Source organism: Euleptes europaea, chromosome 5 (assembly GCF_029931775.1).
Source record: "Euleptes europaea isolate rEulEur1 chromosome 5, rEulEur1.hap1, whole genome shotgun sequence".
Classification (NCBI taxonomy): domain Eukaryota; kingdom Metazoa; phylum Chordata; class Lepidosauria; order Squamata; family Sphaerodactylidae; genus Euleptes; species Euleptes europaea.
In genome coordinates, this window is record NC_079316.1 from 24,589,520 (window position 1) to 24,615,417 (window position 25,898).

General features: G+C 42.2%; 1 protein-coding gene across 1 annotated transcript; it reads left to right on the forward strand.

Annotated features, from left to right (window-relative positions):
* On the forward strand, positions 1 to 25,269 carry NMD3 (NMD3 ribosome export adaptor). The gene is made up of 15 exons (XM_056849621.1): positions 1 to 63; positions 1,075 to 1,209; positions 2,609 to 2,705; positions 5,701 to 5,781; positions 7,616 to 7,744; positions 8,217 to 8,307; positions 9,286 to 9,364; positions 11,377 to 11,473; positions 12,481 to 12,598; positions 13,366 to 13,511; positions 16,286 to 16,398; positions 19,620 to 19,692; positions 22,214 to 22,320; positions 24,084 to 24,154; positions 25,104 to 25,269. The coding sequence occupies exons 1-15, from the start codon at positions 20 to 22 to the stop codon at positions 25,235 to 25,237; spliced, it is 1,515 nt and encodes a 504-aa protein (XP_056705599.1). The 5' UTR covers positions 1 to 19; the 3' UTR covers positions 25,238 to 25,269.
* The last annotated feature ends 629 nt before the right edge of the window (positions 25,270 to 25,898 follow it).

Below are 25,898 nucleotides of genomic sequence, written 5' to 3' on the forward strand. Positions count from 1 at the left end.
GTCACAAGTGGGAGAGAAGATGGAATACATGAAGGAGCCCGCAAGTCTCAGCCAGGGAAACATGTGAGTGTCGCTGTCTGTGAGATCCAAACTCTCCCATCTGGTACACCTGCTCTGACTCTGAGAGTTCTTATTGAGTGCTCTGAGAGTTTATACGAACAAATTCATGGGAGGATAGGTCTGACTGTGGCTATTAGCCATCATGGCTGAATAGAGCTTCCATATTCATAGGTAGCATCACTGTGAACCAATTGCTGTGGAGCAGCAATTAAGGAAAGGATTTGGCTTCTTTGCCCCTGCTTGTGGTCTTTCTCGGGCATCTGGTTGACCACTTGGGAAACAGGATGCTGATGGACCATTGATCTAATAAAAAAATGCTCATCTTAAGATCTTACCCATAGAAAAGAGCAAGAGTCCAGTAGCACCTTAAAGTCTAACAAAATTTCTGGCATTGTATGAGTTTTCATGAGGAAGTGAGCTGTGAGTCCCTGCCAGAAATTTTGTTTTAATTTTTGTTTTACTACCATTCAGAGAGCCAATGTAGTGGTTAAGAGTGGCAGGGCTCTAATCTGGAGAACCGGGTTCAATTCCCCACTCTTCCACATGAAGCCTGCTTGGGTGACCTTGGGCCAGTCACAGTTCTCTCAGAACTCTCTCAGCCCTCGCAGAGGCAAACAATGGCAGACCACCTCCAAACGTCTTTCCCCTGAAAACCCTACAGGGGTCACCATAAGACAGCTGTGACTTGACGGCACTTTCCTCCACCACCATTCATAATGCTTAGACCTTGTTTATCCTGAAAAAATGCTTTGAAAGTATTTTGTTATATCCATCTCAGTCAATTTAACTTCAGAGCTATTAATGTGCTGAAGATACCAACTCTTATCATTATGTATTTTTCTAGAAGGAGCAGTAGAAATCCGTCTTCATTCAGTTTGTCTGAAGCCAAGCTGACTTGCTGCGTTCTTATTTTGTTTTGTGCCTGGAAATAACCTTTATTCTCCACTATTTTTTTTATTACTTGAAGGGAAGATGTGCTTTGTTTTAATCGTAGCTTTGTTTTCTGTATTCCAGCCTGTGCTGCCAGTGTGGCACTGCGATCCCACCAAACCCAGCTAACATGTGTGTGGTGTGTTTACGGACCCAGGTGGACATCACTGAAGGAATCCCTAAGCAGGTCATTGTTCACTTCTGCAAGCAGTGTGAAAGGTACCAATTTTTTCCAGCACTTTTAAGAGGATCGTTTTAAAATTGTTTTTATATGACGCACCAATACGGAAGGCGGGGGACCATACACATCACACTTGTGTCTTTTTTGCCACTTATCACCTTAACTTGAGATCTCCAAGGACATGACTGATTGGAGGCCAAGCTTCTCCCCTGTTGCACACGGCAGTGGTGTAGTGGTTAAGAGCAGTGGACTCTAATCTGGTGAACCAGGATGGTTTCCCCACTCCTTCACATGAAGCCAGCTGGTCACAGTTCTCTGAACTCTCTCAGCCCCACCTACCTCACAAGGTGTCTGTTGTGTGGAGAGTAAGGGAATGGGATTGTAAGCCAATTTGATTCCCCTTAAAACATAGAGAAAATCGGCATATAAAACCCAACTCTTCTTTAGAGAAGTAATTGGCAGACACACTCTTCCCAGCCACTTCCCTTGTGGAGTGTTTAGTATGTCCAGTTGCCCCATCCATGAGGAACCTCTTCTATATAAGCCTAGCTTCCACTAATGGGACTGGCATGTTGTGCCCTAGATCCTTACCATCTATACCAAGTGATGGATCTGTATTACCATGATGGATCTGTATGAGCAGCTGTCTGAAATAAGGACCTATAACTAATTCACATTAACGCTGAAAACCTTTATTGGGGTGAGGGTTTTGGATCTCGGCTAAACTTTCCACTAATGCAAAGGGGCTGATTTTCCTGCCCTCCCATTGTAGACCCTCCTCACAATTCTCCTGAACACATAAAGCTGCCTTATACTGAATCAGATCTTTGGTCCATCAAAATCAGTATTGTCTACTCAGACCGGCAGCTGCGCTCAGGTAAAGGTATTTCACATCACCTACTTGCCTAGTCCCTTTAACTAGAGTTGCCAGGGATTGAACCTGGGACCTTCTACATGCCAAAGCAGATGCTCTACCGCTGAGCCACAGTTTCTCCCCTAAGACCACCATTTCATGGACATCAGTGGCCTGGAAAGGTGAGGCAGGAGAGTTCTATTCCACTGATGGAAATTCCTTCTGTTAGCAGAAAAGTTAGTCAGGATCCAATCCTGTATAATAAACTTAAACTATCGAATGCGTTTACAGAATTCAGGAGTTTATCAGTATTAACTGAGGTTTGGGGTATTCCTTAAGAGCTGGTCTGTTTTACATGGGCTAGCTGTTGCTTGGCTGCATGTTATGCAGAAGTTCATCTGCAGCTCTACATGTGCAGATTATCAATCTTTTTCATTGTTAATGACTTTTATCCTCTGATGTGATGTTAATTTGAAACTACCAAGATGTAAATCACTGTCCAGTGAATGTCAGTTTCTCAGTGAAAGGGCCATAGTAAGGTATTTTGATGGCAGTTTCATATGTTGCTTGTTTGCTTATTTCAGGTATCTTCAGCCTCCGGGAACTTGGGTGCAATGCGCCTTGGAATCAAGAGAACTTCTATCATTGTGCCTTAAAAAAATAAAAGCTTCCCTCAGCAAGGTTAGTGCTGAAGTTCTGAATCCTTGTTTTAAAAAGACGAAGTCTGCTATGCTTATATTAAGTTTTATGTGAAATGTTTGACACTGTACATGATGAGAGATAACAGAAGCCAATTTTCATGCTGAGGCTGTTTGAAATCCCTTCACTCAGCAAGCAGTCACATGTGTGATGTTTTAAAACCCAATAAACACCAATTATATAATTTGTATCCACACTGACCCCCAAGATTTTGGGGGCAAAAGCATGTGATCCATTTTGCATGGTGAGCTGGTAAGCCTATAATGGCTTGATGCTGAGGGAGCCTCCATGTATATTCACTGACGTAGGTTCTTTCAAAAGGATAATAAGAATAAAAGCAGCAGTTTGTCCCAAGCACCCTTCTTTCAGGTCCTGAAAAACAGGGAAGAAAAATTTTCCCCCAGAAGTATGCTTGTATCATGCATTAATTGTTCTAATTATCACAAAAGAGAAATGGCACAAAGATATTGGTGCATCTTAAGGAGTCTGAATACCATAACTGGCCTTTTTTGTTGAGCTCATGGTAGGCTCAGAAAGATTCTACTTACCTCCAGGATCTGTGGGGCCCGCTTGATTTGAGAGAACTAACTACATTTTGAAATACGTTGTAGCTCTTCCTCAATATCTGAGATAGGGCTGGAGCAGTATTCACATAAATAAGCAAAATTGTCCTGTGTGTATTTGCCCGATAGACATTTCATTTAGAAGTTCAAATTAATACAGAGTGGTGGTTGATGTGAAGAGTTACTTTTGCACTTTTGCAGTATATACTTTTGACATGGGCTTAGAAGATTTTTGGTAGGTCATCACAGCAGTGCATGAGTGACACTTTAAAAGTAATTTCTGGCTGTGCTTCAGAAGGGGAAAAAGTCAGTGTTCCCAATCCGTGTAAATGCCCTATGAGGAATGGTTAAAGCACTTAGGGCTGCTTAGCTTTGGAAGAAGGTTGTTAAGGGGAGATAAGATCGAGGTCTATAAAAGTAGGCTTGGTATAGAGAGAGTGGACAGGGAGAAGCTTTTCTCCCTGTCTCATGATACCAGAACACAAAGTCATCTGCTGAAGCTGGAGGGCGACAGATTCAAAACAGATAAAAGGAAGTATTTTTTCACACAACGCAAAGTTAAAATGTGGAACTCCCTGCCCCAGGATGTGGTGATGGCTGCTGACTTGGAAGGCTTTAAGGGGACTGGACATGTTCATGGAGGAGAGGGCTATCCATGGCTACTAGACAAAATGCATACTAGTCATGATTCATGCCTGTTCTCTCCAGGATCAGAGGAGCATACCGAATATATTAGGTGCCGTGGAACACAGGCAGGACAATGCTGCTGCAGTTGTCTTGTTTGTGGGCTTCCTAGAGGCACCTGGTTGGCCACTTTATGAACAAACTGCTGGACTTGATGGGCTTTGGTCTCATCCAGCATGGCTTTTCTTAGGTTCCTACGTTAATTTTAAAGCATCTTTCATGATTGTGGTCATTATGTGTATTTATCTTTGCTGTTGTATACATTTCCTGAAATGTTAAACTATTGAGTGTATACCGCTGGAATTGAGTTCAGTAGCACCTTGGAGATGACTGAGATTTTGGGGATAGAAGCTTTCAAGAGTCAAAGCTCCTGATGAAGGGAGCTTTTGTCACAGGCTTTGACATATCAGCGCATGAACTATGGGATTGTGTTGTACATATGCAGCAATTATTCATTGTAAAACCTAAAATTACACATACAAACTACACAAACTGAACTGCAAACAGAACAAAGCAGAGGTTTCTAAGACAGAAAAGCCTGGATATTCATTGTTAGAGACTTGTGCTTTTACAATTGCAATGTCAGCACAGATGTAACTTTTTCCTTCTCACTCTATGACTCATTGCCAGCTGGGGAAAGGAGGTTTAAACCTCATGACATTTTAATCCTCATGAGTGAATATTTTCATACAACAACAAGCAGCTATCCAGATGGTATGATAGGCTGACTGAGATGTAATAATGCAATGTAAGCAATAATTGTATTTTATGATTTAAACATGTATACAAGATGCTATTGTTTCATGAATAGGTTTAATCAAAGCGTATTTTGCTGGAGATGAGAATGGTGTTAAAATTGAATATGTAGAGTGATCATAAAGCTCAAAACTGATTGTTTATAGTTAGGCAAAATAGCCTGATAGACAGGATGCCCATATTTGGTAATGGGAAGGAAGCATGGGCAATAAGAAGGAAATTTTTATCCTTTCAAGATCAGCATCATTAACTGTGCTTGAAACAGTATAAATACAGGCACAGAAAGGCTAGATCTTCAGACCTCTCTCAGAGGGTCTCAAGAAGAAGGCTACTGGTATGTATGGCTTTATAAATATATTATTCTAGATATTGTAAATTAGATACTTTGAACTAAATCAGACTTATTTGACTGTTATAATTTGAAGTTGGATTTTAAAACTAAATAGTATGTAGAACTTGCTTGCTTTACTGCATACATTGTAAAATACATTGTCACTGCATACATTGTCTATGAATGTTAAGACTGTAACTTGCATATACACATATATATACATTTTTACTGTAAGTACATCAATAAAAAGACTTGCTTTTTAAAAAGTAGGTAAAGTAGTTGAGTCCTGCTTAGTGGGTGACTGGCTGAATAAGATAACATATCACTTCTCAGGAAGTGGTCCTTTCTAAGAGCCTGTCACTTCAACAGCACAACCCGCTTCACTTTGACTCTTGAAAGCTCATACCCCAAAAATCGTGTTGGTCCCTAAGGTGCTACGGGACTCAGTTCTAGCTGTTCTGCTGCAGACCAACATGTGGCTACCCTCTGAAACTGAGTATTGCGTAAGTATCTTTATATTTTCATACTTAGTGGTGATGTTACTTGAGCATAGATGCTCATGGCAGTTGTGCATGGCTATTTCTTTTACTGGTCTTAAGTTTTAGAAAGATGACTAATCACACTCACTATTTCCTATTTCCAGGTACGGTTAATCGAAGCAGGATTTGTATGGACTGAACCACACTCCAAAAGACTTAAAGTAAAGTTGACTGTACAAAAAGAGGTGAGTAAGCTTGAAAGTAATGTTTGCAAAACTGTATTTGTAACAGTAAAATAATTTCTGGTGTAGGCATGTACAGTCTGTTGCAGAAAAAAATGAAACAGAAGTCCAATGGCACCTTAAAGATAAAGCAGGAAAATATAGTACAAGCAGGGACACACAAGAAACTTGTAGGGAGGGGACATCTCCCCTGCCTTTGCATCCTTCCCTTCCCCCCCTTCTCTAGTAAACTTCCCTCTCTCTTTTTCTGTTCCAACCCCTTCACTATCAATCTTCCCTCACCCCCCCTTTCTACCCTTGTCCCTTCTATGTCAGTCTTCCCCCTCTGTCTCCCACCACCCCTTATCTGGCAGTCATCTCTCCCCCACCCCTTCTCAGACAATCTTGCCCATCATCTGTTCACCCACTCCTTCTCAGGCAACCTCACCCCACCCCTTTTCTCCCCACTGTGGGAGATACAGCAGCTGTTCTATTAAAAATTTCAAAGCACCAGAGGTTACAAGGATTTTATCTAATAACTGGTAGATACTGCAAAAAATTTCAAAATAGTAGTAACAACAAAGGTTCAGATAAATTGCTAAACATATATTACAGTATACAAATTATGTGCAAAACAAAAAATTTGATAATATAACATAGAACCACAACAGTGACATGTCTCCCGGCTAGTACCCCTTTTCAGTATCCTTTGGACTGTAACCTTGAAGTTCAACAACAAACAGAAGTATAACTAATACACATACCGCACAATAATTACATATAACTTATTTACAACAGGTTACATGGGACTTAATGTAGCTATCATCAGAAATGAGGTAATTATCCTTTATGACACATAGGTGTGTAATGAATAAAATAACAATTAGTAAACAAAAGCACATAAAGATAAAATGGAAAGTCTCCCAAACCCAATTTGAAAACTTACAATATGAGACAATGAAGCCATGCATTCAATTAATGCATGCAGTGTACACTGCTATGGGCTGAAGTGGAGCACATTGCTTCACCCAGGCTTATATGCATGTAGGGAAATACTTGCAGCTGCGGAGCCTTGCAAGTGGGCGAGGAGGATCCTTCTCTCTCTCACACACACACACATGTATCTGTAACTGCTGGCTCAGCTGCACTTTTAAAACTTTCCTGCCAGCTTCTAACCAGCCAGACTGCAGGGAGAAGCAGCAGTGAAGGTGGGGGGATTTCTTTCATGTAGCCACGTCTTCAGCACCACTTTTCCCCATCCTCTTCCCCTCCCCCATTGCAGCAGCGTTCCATGTGGGGGAGTGTTAACCCCCTGCACCTTTTTAGCAGAGGGTTAAGATTTTTGTGCAACCTTGGGGGGCAAGTTTGGTGATGAATCTCTCTTCTCCCCTTGTGGGCACAATCAGCAGATACAAGTATCCGCAGATGAGCCCACGTGTGGCTATTAGAAGTTAAGTTTGCCCAGGGAAGCCTTACACGAAGACATTAAAAACACACCTAAAGCAGTGTTAAGCGAATGACAAAAGCAGAAGATGGATCATAAGTGTATCTATTCGAAAGAAGAAAATTGTTTTCAAGCTAAAAGCTGGCAAAGGGGGTGCCAACAATATTTCTGGGGAGACACAAACAGTGCTACTACTCAGCAGGCCCTTTTTCCAACCTGTAAAGCAAGGACTCTGAAATAAAAGTATAAGCAGATGCATAGGGAGAAAATAGTCCTTCAGATTCTGTGCACCATGTAGAATGCAAATTTGGGGGTGGGGTGAGGGGAATGAGAAGATAAACCAGAAAAAGCTTTTCCCCAGAACCAGTTTTTTTAGTAGGAAAAAACTTACTCTTACACTTTTTTCTTCCCTAGGTAATGAACGGTGCAATTCTTCAACAAGTCTTTGTGATAGAGTATGTTGTTCATTCTCAAATGTGTGATGACTGCCATCGAGTTGAAGCTAAGGACTTCTGGAAAGCAGTGGTTCAAGTCAGACAGAAGGTATAATTGCGAGATTGTCTCGTCAAAGGAGGAGGTTTGCATGTTGTGCCAAAAGCAGTATAAGCCAAGTGCCTACAAAAGTTTACTGTTAAAAGGCAAGTTGTGATAGGTGCAGGAGGGTGGGTCTACATAGAAGCTGTTTTTGTCTTGTCTACATAGAAGCTGTTTTTGAGTTTGGCTTAAGAGCCATTATTAAAGTATGGAAATTTTGGTTGAAAAGTAGGAAATGTAAATTGAATTGTCCAGTGTTTATTTTGTTCTCATTTTAAATTAGCTAATTAGGGTTCAGTCCCGACGGAAGTCGGTTTTCAGGTAGCCGGCTCAAGGTTGACTCAGCCTTCCATCCTTCTGAGGTTGGTAAAATGAGTACCCTGCTTGCTGGGGGTAAAGGGAGGATGACTGGGGAAGGCACTGGCAAACCACCCCGTACACAAAGTCTGCCTAGTAAACTTTTTTTTGTCCTGAATTTTAGACTGTACATAAAAAGACTTTCTACTACTTGGAGCAGTTGATTTTGAAACATAAGCTTCATCAGAACACTCTTCGGATCAAAGAGATCCATGGTAAGTGAGGCTGTTTCCTGACCTTTATGCAACGCCATAGGTATTAGTTGAATGTTTACTTTTGTAGCAGTAAATATTAACACAGAGGTTATTTGCCAGGCTTTGTAAGTGATGCTTTGGTACAGCTTATACGTATTTTGCATGGAAAGGTCTACATTTAAAACATGTATAATTTAAACATTCTCTCCATGCAAAACACCACATAAACAGCATATTGCATAGGATTTCTGTGTTGCTTTTATAAGAAGCTAACAGTGGTCTTCTGTACAAGAACTGAACTGTACAAGAAGTTCAGAGCCTCAGAAGAAGGGCAGCATCAAGCATTCCTGTAGAAGAAGAAGAAGAGTTGGAAGAAGAGTTGCTTTTTATCCCTGCTTTTCCTTTTAAGGAGTCTCAAACAGGTTTACAATTGCCTTCCTTCCCCCCCCCCCCCCCCATCAACAGGCACCTTGTGAGGTAGGTGGGGCTGAGAGAGTTCTGAGAGAAATGTGACTGGCCCAAGGGTACACAGCAGGCTTCATGTGTAGGAGTGGGGAAACCAACCTGGTTCACCAGATTAGGGTCCACCGCTCTTAACCATTACACCACAACTGACTCTCACTGCCACCAAGAAAAACACGTTTTAAAAAATGTTTTGGGTTGCGCTTTTCATAGAAGAAGAAAAATTGTTTTTTTGTAATGGCTGTAAACAGAAGGAGAAAAAAATCACTATGAACAGGATATGTTGCTAATAAAGGGGAAATAATCTTGGAAAAATCCAAAAGGCAACTGCAGGGAGCATCTGTGAAGTGTTGTCTTTGTTGTAGGAGGATACTTGGCTTGCAACCTCTCAACACTTTTGTGATTGGCCTCAGTATCCTTTGGCATACGTTTAGTGATTCTTCCCTCCACCACACACACTGTTATTTGGTGCCATCCACTCCCCCAATCTTCAGAATTCAAGATCGTACATTTTTAATTCCATCAACATGTTTTCAGATGGCCTGGATTTCTACTATGCTTCAAAACAGCACGCTCAGAAGATGGTGGACTTTCTTCAGTGTACAGTTCCTTGTAGGTAAGGATACAGCAGTGCAAAGTGTTTTGCGTACCTCCTTCCTTAAGGTATTTAAGTCCCATTTAAAGCCAGTGGGATAGAAACAGCATAGCTGATACTAAGACCCTTATGAATTTGTTCCCTGTTTCAATTTAGTCCAATTTCTGGTGCATTACAAACCAGCTCCTTCCATCCGTTCCACTGGTGATACAGAAATAAGGCCATTTGTATTAAACTGCTCACTTGTAAGCGCTTGCTTCTGAGTGTCAGGATCTATTGCCCAAGGCACTAATCTGTGACCTAAGGAAAGAAATTAAATGCATAATCTGACTCCCAAACCACTGCAGAGCATTAGGTTAAAACGAAAAAGGTTGAGCACAAAAAAGAAGTACGATGCATTATACAAATGAACCAGTTCAATTATGTGTACAAAGCATAACACCAGTATTTAGCAAATAAAAAACAGGAAACAAATGTGCACATACAATAAAGTAACACACAGTGCTAAGTAAAAGAAAACAAATTGCCAATCATTATTATTTATTAAGTTTTTAATTTATACCCAGCCCTCCCTGGCACTGCCAGGCTCAGGGCAGCTTCCAACATATGGATACAGTACAAAACTATACTACCGTATAAATGCATATGAATATCTGCATTAAATTGTTTCATCAGTTGATTTAATTGATTAATCAATTTGTTTAATATTAGCTCAGTGAGACACATTGATGCTATGAATTGGACCAGAGATATCCAGATATGTAGAAATAATTGAAGCCTGATTGTGTATAAGGAGTTCATAATATACTTCAAGCTTTTTATTTGGTTATCTTACTGGTTCTTATTATTTTTTCACGGGGTGAGTTAGATATGACTGTGCTAATTATGGTTCTAAGCCATTGATGAAGGCTTTGTGCTGAAACGCATTTGGCAGTGTGTTTTGTTTTACTTAGCAATATGCACATTTGTTACCTTTTTTTCATTTGTTAACACATTAAAATACTGGTACAGGTTGAGTATCCCTTGTCCAGAAATCTGATATCCAAAATACTCCGAAATCCAAAACTTTTTGAGCGCCCACAAAGGGTAATAAAATGGCATGTGTGCAGGCAGGTTGTGACAACAGCAGGTTCCCCACATGCACAAAATTATTTAAAATGTTGTATAAAAATTACCTTCAGGCTATAAGGTATGTTTTGATATTGGTATAAGGTGTATATAAAACATAAATGCATTTCGTGTTTAGACTTGGGTCCCATCCCCAAGATATCTCATTATGTATATGCAAATATTCCAAAATACAGTAAGATCCAAAATATGGAACACTTCTGGTCCCAAGCATTTTGGTTAAGGGATATTCCACCTGTATTACATTTTTGTGCACATAATTGAATTGGTTCATTTGTACATTGCATCATACTTCATTTTAAGTTCAACATCTTAGGGTAAAACCAATCTTTGTTGGTTGGATATTTTTCCCTCTTTTTGTGGAGCAACAATATTAAGACAAAGCCACAGTTTGTCCTGAGCTTCCTTTTGCCCATATCTAAGCAGGATAGCATTGTGCATTTGCTCCACCCCTCATGCACACTTAAATCCATTCTGGACAAGTGACAATTCTTTGCCAGGGCAAAACCCACCCATTTCTCAAAGCAGCTGCTAGACTCTTGAAATGCTGTTTTCCTTCCCTGTGTATGTCCTCCACTCCCACCCTGAGAAAGAGAATTATTTTTCTTAGACTCAGAAAATTGACTCTTTTTGGACTTCACCCCTCCCCTTCAGGTCACCCCTTCCACACACTTTGAAATCATAGGAACAGTTTATGAAGCAACAGAAATGTTTTCAGTTTCCTACTTCATCAGTCATTTTATGTTTTAATTTGTCTCATCCAGTTTGTGTTGTGACATCTGAAGGTTCTAGGGGGTGGATCCCCCCCCCCAAGAGCTTTGCTTTTTACAGTAGAATTTCCAGTTGACTTTATTAATATGCATTCTATTGACTGGATTTGTTTTTGTTTTTTTGGAAATTTCTAGGTCTAAATCATCCCAGCGTTTGATCTCTCATGACATTCATAACAATACTTACAACTACAAAAGTACTTTTTCTATGGAGATTGTCCCTATATGCAAGGTACGTCATGATTTTATTTGTTAGGAGTCCCAAAAAATTTTTTTAAAGGAGTTTGAGGACTACCTCCTAAATGAATTGTTGGTTTACATTTCACTAGTTCTACTTTCACAGCTCTTAGAAGCATAAATAATAAAATGTGGTTTCAGAGGCCTTATTCAGACATGCGTATTCATTGCTTGTTCACAGTGGCATACAGTGATGGGGTGTGTGTGAATCAGCTACTGCAGATAAAACTTCCCGTGTTATCCAGTGACAGTGTGATATCAATTGAGGAGCTTTATATATGTATTTGAGATTAATGAAGCCATATATGTCTGCTTGAATCAGCCTAGAACACCTCTTAAAGCAGATAATTAACCATTTAATAAGTCTCTGTAGGATGTAGCCTGTAACTGGACTATACTGCATGCCTCTGTCCACTCAAGGAGTATATAATGAAGAATTCTTTCAAAGGATTACAAAGTGTGATTTTTGTTGTGTTCTCAGAGTTAAGAACATAAGAAAAGCTGTGCTGGATCAGACCAAGGCCCATCAAGTCCTGCAGTCTGTTCACACAGTGGCCAACCAGTTTAATCCTGTATTGCAAAGCTTTGGGGAGATGGCCTAAAAACATTCAAAGCATAAGAAATTTTCCAGATGGTTTCCCCTTTTTATGTCCCCAAATCTCAAGATTCAACTGCTGCATGTAATGTTAAGGAGCAAAAGTGGACTCGATTCTTTTGGGATTCCAGTCTTAAACTTTAGCCACAGTGTTTATCATTTGGGCAGGAGAACGTGCAAGTTTGGCCTTATTTAATCAGGACGGTGTTAAGCATAAAAAACAGCTCCCCCCCCCACTGCATCTTCTTTGTAATGTTTTAAAAATCTTTCAAGCCAGAGAGGCAAGGGGGTCATAAAGGGCTGCTGTATGTACCAATAGTGGGTCATTGTTTCCTAGCCTTCAAAGCTTTTCAAAAAAAGAATTCTGCTAACTGTTCGAAATTAATAGAAACATTTTTAAAATGTAGGACAACGTTGTCTGTCTGTCTCCAAAACTGGCTCAGAGCCTTGGGAATATGAGCCAAATCTGCGTCTGCATCCGGGTAACCAGCACCATTCACATTATTGATCCTAATACGCTACAGAGTAAGTTCTTTCTGGATTTTTCCCTCCTCTGCATGTTACCCTAGTCACACAAAAAACAACAAGAGCCCATTCCTATTTTACTGCCGTGGCATGCTCCTCTGATTTTCAAGAAGCACATCTGGAAAGGGGCCATGGCTTAGTGCTAGGGCACACGCTCGGCATGCAGAAATAGCCGGGGGCTGTATGATACCCCTGGAGAGCCGCTGCCAGTCCAAGCGGGCTCTACAGAGCTAGATGGTGCCATGATCTGCCTTGGCATAAATCCGCTTTGCCCTCTCCAATCAACAGAAGTATAATCAGCAAAACAGCCTTCAGTTACAGTTCCATTAGCTCTGCCAGAGCACATGAACACATGAAGTTGCCTTATACTGAATCAGACCTCTGGTCCATCAAAATCAGTATTGTCTACTCAGACTGGCAGCAGCTCTCCAGGGTCTCAGGCAGAGGTCTTTCACATCACCTACCTGCCTAGTCCCTTTAACTGGAGATGCCGGGGATTGAACCTGGGACCTTGTGCATGCCAAGCAGAGGCTCTACCACTGAGCCACAGCCCCTCCCCAAGGTGCACCTCCCCCTCTGAGGTGCAGCAGCAAAGAAAACTGATTGTATCTCCTGGGTCCCAGTTCAGTCCTTACAGAATTTTTCCAAAATATGGAGGATTGACACGAGGCGACTTCCCTGTTGTCATCAAGTTGGCTGAGTTAGAGATTGCCTTGCAGAGGTCTTGCACTTAATCCGTCGTTCGTTCGTTCCTTGCTCTTTCACAGTTGCCGAAATTGACGGAAGCACCTACTGGCGTCATCCTTTCAACAGCTTGTTCCAGCCAAAGCAGTTAGAGGAATTTATTGTCATGGATATCAGCAAAGCCCATGACAAAAAGCAAAATGCTGGTGCAGGAATGAAATCCAGCAGAGTAAGAATTACTTCTTTGTTTCCTTTTAGAAGCTTGGACAAATCTTTCTTCCTGTCTTGCGAGCTGTTTAGTTCCGCAGCATGTCGTGTGAATACATTTACTTATTTTATTTACTTCATTTATACCCCACCTTTCTCCCCAGTGGGGATGTAAGGTGGCTTACATAATTCTCCGCTCCTGCATTTTATCCTCACATCAACCCTGTTAGGTAGGTCAAGGGTCGGCATACTCATTAGTCAAAAGAGCCAAATATCAACAGTACAACGATTGAGATTTCTTTTGAGAGCCAAATTTCTTAAACTTAAACTATATAGGTAGGTACACTGTTTATTAACTTAATAAACTTTAATTAAAGTTTTAAGTCTTAATTAAACTAGAGGTACACTGAATAAAACTTGATATCATACTTAATAGTAATCTTATTTATTGATAAAAATTAAATTGTAAGTCCTTGCCATTTCCCCCTCCCCATCCGGTCCTCGTCTGGAGGCCTGGTCTACCGCCATAAAAGCCTATTGGTAGACCTGGCCTCCGGCTGAGTCCCATTGGGAGGCCAGGTCTACCCATTGGCTTTCTTGGCAGTAGACCTGGCCTCCGGAGGACCATAGAAGCCAATTGGTAGACCTAGCCTCTGAAGGGGGATTTTTTCCCCTCCTCGGAGTCCAGGTCTACTGCCAAGAAAGCCAGTGGGTAGACATGTCCTCCCAATGGGACTCAGCCGGAGGCCAGGTCTACCAAAGGAAGCCCGCCCCGCCCAACAGCTGATAGGAACTGCCGAGCCGCCCGCCCAGCAATTGCGTGGCTAGAGGGGAGGGAAGGCTTTAGCCTCCCAACCATTGAGGGCAAGGGAAAGGGGGACCCGGCCATTCTCCACGGTGGGCGGGGGAGACAGTGCGCCCACTCGCCTGCTCTCACGCGCTCGCTCTCTCTGGCGCGCCGGCTCCGCAGCCGGCTGCCAGCACGAGCGGGCGCGAGAGCAGGGGCTCTGAACCAAGTTTGGAGAGCCGCACTCAATGGGCCAAAGAGCCGCATGCGGCTCGGGAGCCGCAGTTTGCAGACCCCTGAGGTAGGTTAAGCTGTTTATGTCCAGTGACCAGGTTTTATATTGTTACATTGTTTTAATTCACAGTGGGTAGCCGTGTTAGTCTGTCTGCAGTAGTAGAAAAGGGCAAGAGTCCAGTAGCACCTTAAAGACTAACAAAAATATTTTCTGGTAGAGTATGAGCTTTCGTGAGCCACAGCTCACTTCTTCAGATCATTATCCAATGAAAAGGTATCTGAAGAAGTGAGCTGTGGCTCACGAAAGCTCATACCCTACCAGAAAATATTTTTGTTAGTCTTTAAGGTGCTACTGGACTCTTGCCCTTTTCTACTATTGTTTTAATTATAAGTGTCCTCGAGCAGGACTCTGAAGAGGCAGCATAGAAATAATCTAAATAAGCAAATGAGAAGCTGGCTGATACCATTGTTCCATGTAGCAAAGTATTACCTGTTCAGACTGGTAACGGCAGTCTAGCGTCAAAGGCAGATTTGACACATGAAGCTGCCTTATACTGAATCAGAGCACTGGTCCATCAAGGTCAGTATTGTCTACTCAGACGGGCAGCATCTCTCCAGGATCTCAGGTAGAGGTCTTTCACATCAACTGCTCCCTAATACATTTTTAATTGGAGGCGCTGAGTATTGAACCTAGGACCTTCTTTGAGCCCAGCAGGTGCTTTGCCACTGACCTCCTCCCTGGGACCTTCTCTGGAATCTGGGAGCCGTTGGCATACTAAGCACTAGCCTGTCTCAGATGGCCAGGATACAAATAAGCCTTTGCTGTATGCTCTTTGAATTAGTTTAAATGCACTTTGTTTGAGTGGGGTTTTTCCAGTTGGGTGCCATCATTAAGAAGGTCCTGCCACTCACCCGTATAGTTATCATTTGGATGAATGAACCCAAAAGCTTGATCCCCACTAGCTGTGTCTGCATTACTGAAAGCTCTGTTTAAAGAGCTTGTCTGTTAGGATTTTAATTGGACTGTTCTGATTTAGGCGTTGTCCAGCCTTTGCTGCTGTTAAAAAGGCTGTTATAAGTGGGAAACCGTTCATGTATACAGGATAAAATGGTGCAAAGTGATACCAGCAATAGCTTTGGTAAATCACTTCCAGATTTGTCTAAGGGAAGCAGTCTATGTTGGAGATCAAAAATCTGCACCAGATTAACCCATATTCTGAGCTAAACACAGTGGGATTATGTGCCCTGTATCAGTTACGTCAGGGGTGTCAAGGGGCTGGATGTGGCCCCTTGAGAGCTCTTATCTGGCCCACAAGCCAACCATGGCAGCCACCACCCTTCACTCTCGATCTAGGCTGGCGAGGCATGGCTCGGCCTGACCAAGCGACATTTATGTCATATCCAGCCCTTGTAACAAATGAGTCCGACACCCCTGAATTATGTAGACGTGCATAGATTTGATGATCTCATGTATCGATCTCCGGGTAGTCATAGCATGGCAACATGATACTGAGCCTTGCTGAACGGGCAGTGGCAAATCAGACACATTGCAGCATGCCAGATCACATTATGGCACGCTGTCAAATGTTGCTGGAAGGATCACTGCCAAAAAGGAATGTTTCAAAAGAGCCTCTAAATGTAAAAATTCAGCAGTTTGAAGAAAAGCATGAATAAAACTCAAAACAAAGCAAACCTTGAAAGCTGTTTTGGTTTGGATCATAATTAACCTGCCACCTTAAAAAAATGTGTGTGCTTTTCCTTTTGTCTTTCCTAAGCATACACTTGCCGAAGCCTGGGTACAGAAGACATCAGAGCTGAATACAGACCAGCAGTATTTCTGTCACACTCATCTGGGGCATCTTTTAAATCCTGGCGACCTTGTGTTGGGGTTTGTACTTTTTTCCACTCCTTCCAGTTGATGTTCAAGTAGATGCTTGTGTGTTGCTTTTGATAACTGTCTCGGATGGGGCCTATGTCTTTCTTCACTGATGGAAGTACTTGAAGGGCTGTCATATAGGGGAGAGTGCCAAGTTGTTTTCTGTTGCCCCAGAAGGTCTGACCAGAACCAACAGGTTGAAATTAAATCAAAAGAGTTTCCGTCTAGACATTAGGAAGAATTTTCTAACAGTTAGAGCAGTTCCTCAGTGGAACAGGCTTCCTAGGGAGGTGGTAAGTGCTCCTTTCCTGGAGGTTTTTTAGCAGAGGTTAGATGGCCATCTGTCAGCAATCCTGATTCTATGACCTTAGGCAGATCATAAGAGGGAGGGCATCTTGGCCATCTTCTGGGCATGGAGTAGGGGTCACTGGGGGTATGTGGCGGGGAGGTAGTTGTGAAATTCCTGCATTGTGCAGGGGGTTGAACTAGATGATCCTGGTGGTCCTTTCCAACTCTATGATTCTATGGAAGTGTTTTCTCAAAGAGAGGAACCGTGAAACTCGGAGTTATAAGAGGCCAACCTAGGGAATTGTTCTGACCTGGATGGCCCAGGCTAGCTTGATCTCATCAGATCTCAGAAGCGAAGCATGGTCGGTCCTGGTTAGCATTTGGATGGAAGACCACCAAGGAATTCCAGGGTCCCTTTACAAAAGCAGGCACTCACGAACCACCTCTGTTTGTCTCTTGCCTTGAAAACCCTTCGGGGTTGCCATAAGTCAACTGCGACTTCATGGCACTGTACACCCCCCCACACACACACCGGGGAGTCTCAGGTTCAGGGCAGATGGACTGCCATGCCTGACTTATTGGGCAATATGGGATGTGGATAGCTAGTGATAATAAGTTAAAAGGAACAGGAGAAGCTTGTTGATCTTGCCAATATGAGCTATGAATTGGGACGATGATTTACTTCCACCTGGCCTTTCCCCGACAAACGTTGAGAGATTTGTGGTGCTGAACCTTCTCAAAGGACAACTTGAGATAGAATCTATATTTATCATGGATGTCTGGTGAAAGATTTCTTCTAAGACAGAGATCCACAAATCAGCTTGCCAATGGCAGAATTCTATGACAATGGCAGAAAATCTGAGCAATGGAAAGAACATGCCACAGCATGTTTTCATCCAAGTTTGGTGGTGCTTGACCTCTCTGGAGCAAACTTTGGTGCTTTAATTTCAGTTCAGAAACCCTCCCTCACCACCAGAGGGAAAACATTTTAATCTTACAGGGCATTCCACTGCTGACCTAAGAGAAGCTGATCTCCCATATAGAAGCTTCAAAGGGAGATTACAATATGATATTGCGGAACTAAAATTCATTAACAAGTTCAGGACAATGGAATCCCACCCCCACCCTGGTTGAACAGGGACATAGGATTCTTATCCCATGACAAATGCTAATTTTCTACATTTCTTCCCTCTGTGTTTATCTGATATGTCTAATCAAGCTGATTACATTTTGCATTGTATCTCTTCATCCTGGCTCATGCAGGGCCTTCTTTGTAAAACCCGTCCCCACTTTCTGATCTGGAAATGACCACCTTTCCTGCTCTGTGCCCTCCTTTTCCTGCCCAGTTATGCCTCACCTCTCCCTATCTGATCCCTCCTCCCCATGACAGTTCATGCAGAGGAGGTTAATGGCAAGGAGCACTGAAGGAGGTAGAGCTCTTAGGAATTCCTGCTGAGCTGCAGGCAATAGAATACTTTGCTATTCTCTTTCTGGACTTAGTAGTGTGCTTATGGATTGGTGTGAGCAACAGGGCATTGTAACAAATGAATTGATTTCTGTGGATATTTTGCAAAATCCCCACTTGAAATGAAACAAGAATCCTCTCTTTATCCTAATGCTGTGGCGGGTGAATAGACTTTGTGGGCCACAAGATCCAAGCAATGGCTTCCTAGTAAGCCCAGTCCAAATATGTGGACCGTTGTCCCTTTTAAATCCTCATGGCAAAAAATCTTAGATGAGAAACTGGCGTTGTTGGGCTTCTCGCAGGATATGTTATCAGATCTTGGGAAAACTGAAGCTTTTGCCAAAATTAAAAAGCGCATTAAAGAGCTCGATTATAACAGCACTACTTTTCGTGCTCGTCGTGTCTGTTCATCCCAGTTCTTCGGAATACCCCCTCCACATGGTCTGCCTGCCTATACATATTATCTAACAACTCCTCGTCTCTGTAGAGCTTTTTGCTTGGCTAGATTGAATGCTAACCCTTCTATGGTAATGCAGGGCAGAATTCTGAATATACCATACTCAGACAGGATCTGCCCTTGCTCTTCTGGCTGTATTGACTCATTAGCCCATGCCCTTTTGGAATGCCGCTTTTACGAGGAACTTCGATCGCACTATATTTCCCCCCTTTTAATATACAAATCCAATGCCTCTGTGACTGACATAATGCCTTTTTTACTAAGTGATAGGGACCCCAAGGCTACATTTTCAGTGGCAAGATTTGTTTCAGTCCTTATATCCCTCCAACACTAGATATATGCTGCTCAAGATCAATTGATCAAAGAGCTTCTAAGGGATAAAAGGAAAAAGGAAATATGTGGACCTGTGGACTGCGGCTGCCATCGCAGAGCCTTGAGGTGCAATACAGCGTATTTGAAACCAGGCCATAAAAATAGATGTATAAATGCCTCAGTAAATCCAAATCACAGCTTTCTTGAAGTTCACTTTAGCCCTGTTCTGAAGTTACAAATGAACACACGTACGATCCACGTATGGTGTATGCTTGATTTTTTTTTTAATCTGTGCATTGAGTAACTCTCAAGTTTCATTTCATGCTTGTACAACTGAATGTGTGCTTTAGATCTCACATTTATCCTGTTGCTGGTCCACATCTGCATTTGTAAAGGCAACGCACATTGGCTCTTCTTTACAAACAGATGAACACACGTATGTTCACTCTAATATGTGAACAGGGCTTAAATGCCAGCCCAAATAGGAAGGACATGGGATGTTTCTGGGTGGGATAAGTCTCTGTTCTTGTTAGAATTGTTGTTACTTTGGTGTATTTAAAGTAGACATTTGCTTTATGCATGTAATCCCTGGACCAGCCTGTTTTACATTTTCTTCTATGATTCCTCACCTCTTAAAAGTGCTGTAAGTCTCCATGTTGATATGCTGATTCAGTTAATGAAACACTTTGTTCTTTATATCTTTGTTTTTAGATTTGACTTGGCAAATTGCAACCTAAATGATGAATTTGCAAATAAGATGAATCCCCAGACAGTTCCTGATGTGGTAAGGCTCTGCCATTTCGTTCCTTAAGCACTCGGGCACTGTTCAAGCAAGTTTATAAACTCATTAATGTAACGGTCAGGAGTTGGCAATAAGCATGGTGGCGTCAATCCTGGAGCCTTTCACAGGAGGGACACACCTCTTATGCTGAAGCAGGAGTTGTGTCAAAGGAATATTCCTCCATTAGCAGAACCTGGGATAGTTGGATTCAGGCAATGGAATCTTAACTTCTTCGGTAGCATGAAACGGTTTTCCTTGCATCTGATTTTAGAAATTGGATTTCCTGTAAGCTGTCTGACACTCTTGTATTCCTGACCTTGCACATTTCATCCCACGCAAACCTATTAATCCCGCTTAAAGCTATTAATCAGCCGCTGGCACGTATGCCACTAGCTTCTCCTTCAGGTTTCTCCAAAGAGGCTGTTTGCTTAACAAAGCCTTTCAAGAAACACTATGACATGGTAACATTGAGACTAGACTAAGCAGCCCCAAATAATGCCAGGAAAAATCGGCATTATTTGTGAGCTTCTTTTTTGGCTCCCTTTATTGTTGCCAAATTTCATATAGTTTAAAAAAATACCAAAAAGGTATTTGCCAGGGTTTTTTTTTATTTCGCTAAACCAATATGCACACCCCTAGGCGAGACTACTGTAATGTACTCAACATAGGTCTCTCCTCAAAGTTAATTCAGAGCCTCCAGTTGGTACAGAATGCTGCAGATCGGTTATTATCGGGAGCCAGATGGAGCATGCACATCACTGCCCCTCTGCAATCACTCCATTGGTTGCTCATCAGTTACCGAGCTGAATTTAAGGTACTGGCTGTCACATACCAAGCCCTTCATGGCCTTGGTCCCTCATATCTGTGGGACCACCTGTCCCTCAATGCTCCACCAGGACAGCTTCGCTCATCTGAGCAGGGCTTTCTCCGGGTGCCACCCTGCACATGCCTGCACACATGCATTCTCTGTTGTGACGTCCACTTTGTAGAATGGCCTGCCTGATGTCAGGAAGGCTCCGTTCTCCTGGAATTCCACAAACTACCACAAACCAAATTATTCAAGAAGGCCTTTTGAAAGGAAATAGGGCTGCTCTGTCAGAATATAGTTCAGGAGGAAAAAGCTTGGGGTAAAGGGATTGTAGGCTATAGGAGAAAAAGAGTTGGTTTTTATATGCCGACTTTCTCTGGATTTTAAGGAGAATCAAACCGGCTTACAGTCTCCTTCCCTTCCTCTCCCCACAGCAGACACCTTGTGAGGTAGGTGGAGCTGAGAGAGTTCAGAGAGAACTGTGACTAGCCCAAGGTCACCCAGCTGGCTTCCTGTGTAGGAAAGGGGAACCAAACCCAGTTCATCAGATTAGAGTCCGCCGCTCCTGACCACTACACCACGCTGGCTCACCACACTTGCTGACAAACTATGCCACTGTGTCTAGTCTGTACTATGTAATTTTTCCATCCCACCCTGTTGATTGTATTGACTTATCCACCTTGTCATCCACCTTGAGTCCCAGAGAGAAAGGCAGACTATAAATAGCATAAATCTACAGCCCGCCCCCTTATCTAGTCTTCCTCTACTGTTGTCTGTCCTGTAATCCATCTTTGCTGCTCTACTATCAGGTCAATCGCCCATCGCTGTCTTGTCCTAAATAAATTCTAAGTCCTCAGGACAGGGACTAGGTCACTTCTGGTTCATGTGCATGCCCTGGTGGACAAAGGAAGTCCTTTGGGGTCTTTCCAGCTCAGCAAGATTCCCAAAATGTGCTTGGTTATTGAACACATGAAGCTGCCTTATACTGAATGAAACCGTTGGTCTATCAAAGTCAGCATTGTCTACTCAGACCGGCAGTGGCTCTCCAGGGTCTCAGGCAGGGGTCTTTCACATCACCCACTTGCCTAAGTCCCTTTAACTGGAGATGCCAGGGATTGAAACTGGGACCTTCTGCATGCCGAAGCAGATGCTCTACCACTGAGCTACAGCCCTTCCAGGAGCAAGGATGGGTAAACCCTGATGTCCCAGATTGCTTAGACAATAGTGGTGATGTTTAGTGTAATTAAATGTTAAGTGGTATACTTCCCGTTTTTCCTCGATACTGTATTTTAAATTTATTTTAAAATATAATATAATATAATTACACCCGGTGCTATTTTTGATACAATTGGCTTTAGATAGATAAGAGGTTGTCTCTTTTGGAACCTGATACACGCACAGCCAGTTGGTAACCCAAGAGTAATAGTGCAGGTCTGTTTTACAAGAAGTCAGGCACTGTGTATTAATTACTAGTAGCAGATACTATATCAGTGGAAGTGAAAACCATATTCTCTTTGTTTTTGTTCTGGAAGCAAAACGAAACCGTAGTTTCTGTGCTGCCCTCTAATGGTGATTTGTAATATTGTAACACTTTTGTTGCTTCGGTGAAGGCGTTCACAAATATGAATTTAGGTCCAGGTGCGAAGAGATCGCTGTGCACGTTCTGCCAGTGGTATTTCTGGCCTGATGTCAGTTCCCCATCCCTTCCATCCCTAGGTGCTAATCAAGAAGAGCTACGACCGCACAAAGCGCCAGCGTCGCAGGAACTGGAAATTGAAAGAACTAGACAGAGACCGAGAAGGCATGGATACAGATGATGAAAGGTTCGGGTTATCTCTCTGTTTCCCTGCCTTACAAGCCTGAAATGTTGGAATTGTTCATAAGCAAAATAAGGTTGCTGAGAAAGGGGATTTTTTTTTAGAATTTTCCATGCACTGTTCAGGATAATACCAGAATTCCCATGGTGGTATAACAGCAGGTTTCCAGTGGATATCTCTTTTAAAAATATTGAAACCGTGAAAGACCTGGAATATTCTCATTTTTAAAAAACTGAAGATGACAGCGTGGACTTCATGAAATTGGGTGGGTGGAGGACAAGATGATATGTCAAAGTCAAATGAACCTATATAAATCCCTGTCAAATATTAAATCTAGCTGGACGTTTATTTAAGTGTAGGATACATTCACTTTCTTGATTCAGGATTTGACATAGTTTTAGGTAAGGACCCTTTTGTACCATTAACACCTTTGAACAACTAAAGAAGTTACGAATAAGTGAACTGTGGAATTCACTGCCAGCGGAGGTAGTGATGACCACGAGCACAGATAGCATTAAAAGGGGGTTAGAGAGAGAGGTCCATCAATGGCTACTAGCCATGGTGACTAAAGTGAACCTCCATATACAGAGGCAGCAGATGTCTGAACACCAGTGCTGAGAGCCAACATCAGAAGAGGGCCTTTGCCTCTGTGTTCTATTAGTTTAGCCCTCCAGGGCAGCTGGTTGGCCACTTTGTGGAACAGGATAATGGACCTTTGGCCTGATCCAGCTGGCTTTTCTTACTTCCTTAATCACAAGGTGGTTTATATTATGAACCACTAAGGTTCCAAGTATAGTCCTGTGGGTACCAGAATCTCATTTAGTTTCAAAATCATTTGAAGATTCAGTGTAGGATGTTAGAACTTTTAGTCTGGTTCCACTAAGTTCAGTGTTATAGTCTCCCATGAGGACTTTGAGAATCAGGGATTTGCCCTGGCTTGACTTTGGAAGACGGACAAAGGCTGAAGTTCTAAGAGAATTCCTGTTGTGAAAGAAACCTAAGGCAAATTGGTACACAAGAACCAATCTGGATCAGACTCATCTAGTGCAGTGTCCTGAGTCACACATTGACCAACCAGCTACTCTGGAGGACCAACAACAGGGCAGAGAGGCCGGGACCTTCCCCTGATGTTGCTTCCTGGCACTTCCGAAGGTTTTTTGTTGTCTATAGCTGCACGTGCTAAAATGTGCTTGCTTTGTACCTTGTTCTGCAGGAGGTTACCTCCGTGCTTCTGTGTGTCCACCTGTTATCCGTTGTAAATTGGGCAGTGTAATAGGTGGATTCTTTTCTCTAAACAGGGTAGCCAGTCAAGTAGTAATTGAATTCATAGGCGTGTTGCAAAGTGTAGGCGAGGGCTGGTCTTTCAGCTCTAGAATATTATGGACTTTGTTGGGTGAACGTGTGGGTGATGGTTAGGATTGCCTATGGGCCTGTCCTGATATGCTCTACATATGCAATGTCACAGAATTTGATTGCTTTAGTTAAAGTAGTTTAAGCATGTCCTAATCCTGAGTTCTTGAAACCGATTATCAGTATAATCCCAAACAGAGTCACACCTTTCTAAATCCATTGAAACCACAGGATTTGAAAGGGTGTAACTCTGCTTAGATTTGTAGCATATGTCCTCCCAAACCTTCAGCAGGAGTTGAGTATTGGTTTGTTGGGTAGTCCCACAGATTTTTGTGTTTAAGGGCCTAACGTTTGCATTATTCCTAAAGGAAAAAAAAATTAGGATTAATGTCTTTATTCCCAATATGATTCTTTTACAGGCAGTACCAGGACTTCCTGGAAGATCTTGAAGAAGATGAGGCCATTAGAAAAAATGTCAATATTTTTAAAAGTAAGTTGCTCATCTGAAATAGCGTGGGCTCTGTTCTGTGTATTTTAATACACTCTCTCTGTGTATCTCCACTGTGGTGTCTGCAATGCACAATTGGTATTGAATATGAAGAGATTCTGTAAGTAGCCTGTTTTCTGGCCCTTGGAGCTAAATGCTCTAAGCCAGTTTTAGGAGAAGGAAGTGCAAGAAAACACAAGAGGCACCTGCTTGTAACAGTGGTTTTGTTTTCCTTCTTTGTATATGAGGCATCAGACCAACTTTGTGCTTTAACACATCCTTGATCACTAATTCACATCCCTCTCTAAGAAACCTTAAACGGTTAGGGGAAAGTCCAACTAGTTCACAACATTTAATTTAAAAAACAAAATTTTAAAAATCCTCATACATACTATAGTGTTGAAAGAGGAAGTGTGTGTGTGTGAAGTGCCGTCAAGTCGCTTCCAACTCATGACGCTATGAATGAAAGTCCTCCAAAATGTATCTTTTGACAGCCTTGCTCAGCTCTTGCAAATTGAGGGCTGTGGCTTTCTTTATACAGTCAATCCATCTCTTGTTGGGTCTTCCTCTTTTCCTGTTGCCCTCAACTTTTCCCAGCATGACTGTCTTTTCCAGTGACTCTTAGTCTTATAATGTGACCAAAATAGGATAGCCTCAGTTTAGTCATTTTAGCTTCTAGGGTCAGTTGAGGCTTGATTTGATCTACAACCCACTGATTTGTTTTGTTTTTTGGCAGTCCACAGTATCCGTAACACTCTCCTCCAACGCCCCATTTCAAAGGAATCTACTTTCTTGTTTTAAATACCTCTAATAAAAATTCACGTACAGGTTTCCCAATATAATATACAAGGTTCTGTGCAGATACAGAAAGAGAGGCGTCGTTTCATTACGTATTTATAGGGGGAAGTCATTTTATATGTGGAGGCCTTAACATTGTCTTTTGGTTCTGTAGATCCAGTTGTTCCAGTGGAGAGCGACACAGACGACGAGGGAGTTCCCCGGATTAGCCTTGCAGAAATGTTGGAGGATCTCCAGATATCTCAAGATTCTACCGGCGGAGAGGGTGCTGATATGTTAACAGAATGAGCTAGGAGATTTTGTTAACGCGAACATTTTTCTCCCTTCTCGTCAGTGCAGGCATCTGTCACAAGCATTCATACAGACTTGAGTGTGGAAATAGTTTTGAATAATTTCTGCAGGAAGGTACTATTCATGATGAATAAACTTCTGGAATAAGTGATAAATCTGGAAGGGTTTCTTATCATCCCCCCAACAGTTAAAGCACATGTATGTGGTGGTATGGTGATACCGATCTTTTACCAATCTGCCCCACACATCTTTATCCTGTTTTCCAAGGAGTTCAAAGAAGTGTTCAGTGATTCTGTCATCAGAATAAGCCTGTAGGCGGGTTATACTGAGAGGAAGTGACGGACCTGATGTCACCCAGTGAACATCTTTACTGAGCATGGATTTGAATCCGAATCTCCTGCATCCTAGTCTTACAACTCTGGTCCATTGAATCAGAAATATTCTGATTCACTAAACTGCTATTGTGACTGAAACATAAACCCTTAAATAGATGTTTGGTAACATACCTAGGATCACTTGCTCCCCCCCCCCCCCACACACAATCTCTCAAACAATTGATTGGTGCTGTTGAGTTGATCATCTTCACTAACCATACCCAAGAAATTCTAAATAAATCAGAAGTTGCCAGCCATTGGAAAAGACCAGTTGGTGAAAACAT

What these genes read in the sequence shown, in the direction of transcription:
- NMD3 (XM_056849621.1), top strand. Translation starts at nt 20, where the DNA reads ATGGAATACATGAAGGAGCCCGCAAGTCTCAGCCAGGGAAACAT. An exon ending in AGTTGACTGTACAAAAAGAG is followed by an intron (nt 5,782 to 7,615) that starts GTGAGTAAGCTT and finishes TTTCTTCCCTAG; the next exon opens with GTAATGAACGGTGCAATTCT. An exon ending in ATGGATACAGATGATGAAAG is followed by an intron (nt 22,321 to 24,083) that starts GTTCGGGTTATC and finishes ATTCTTTTACAG; the next exon opens with GCAGTACCAGGACTTCCTGG.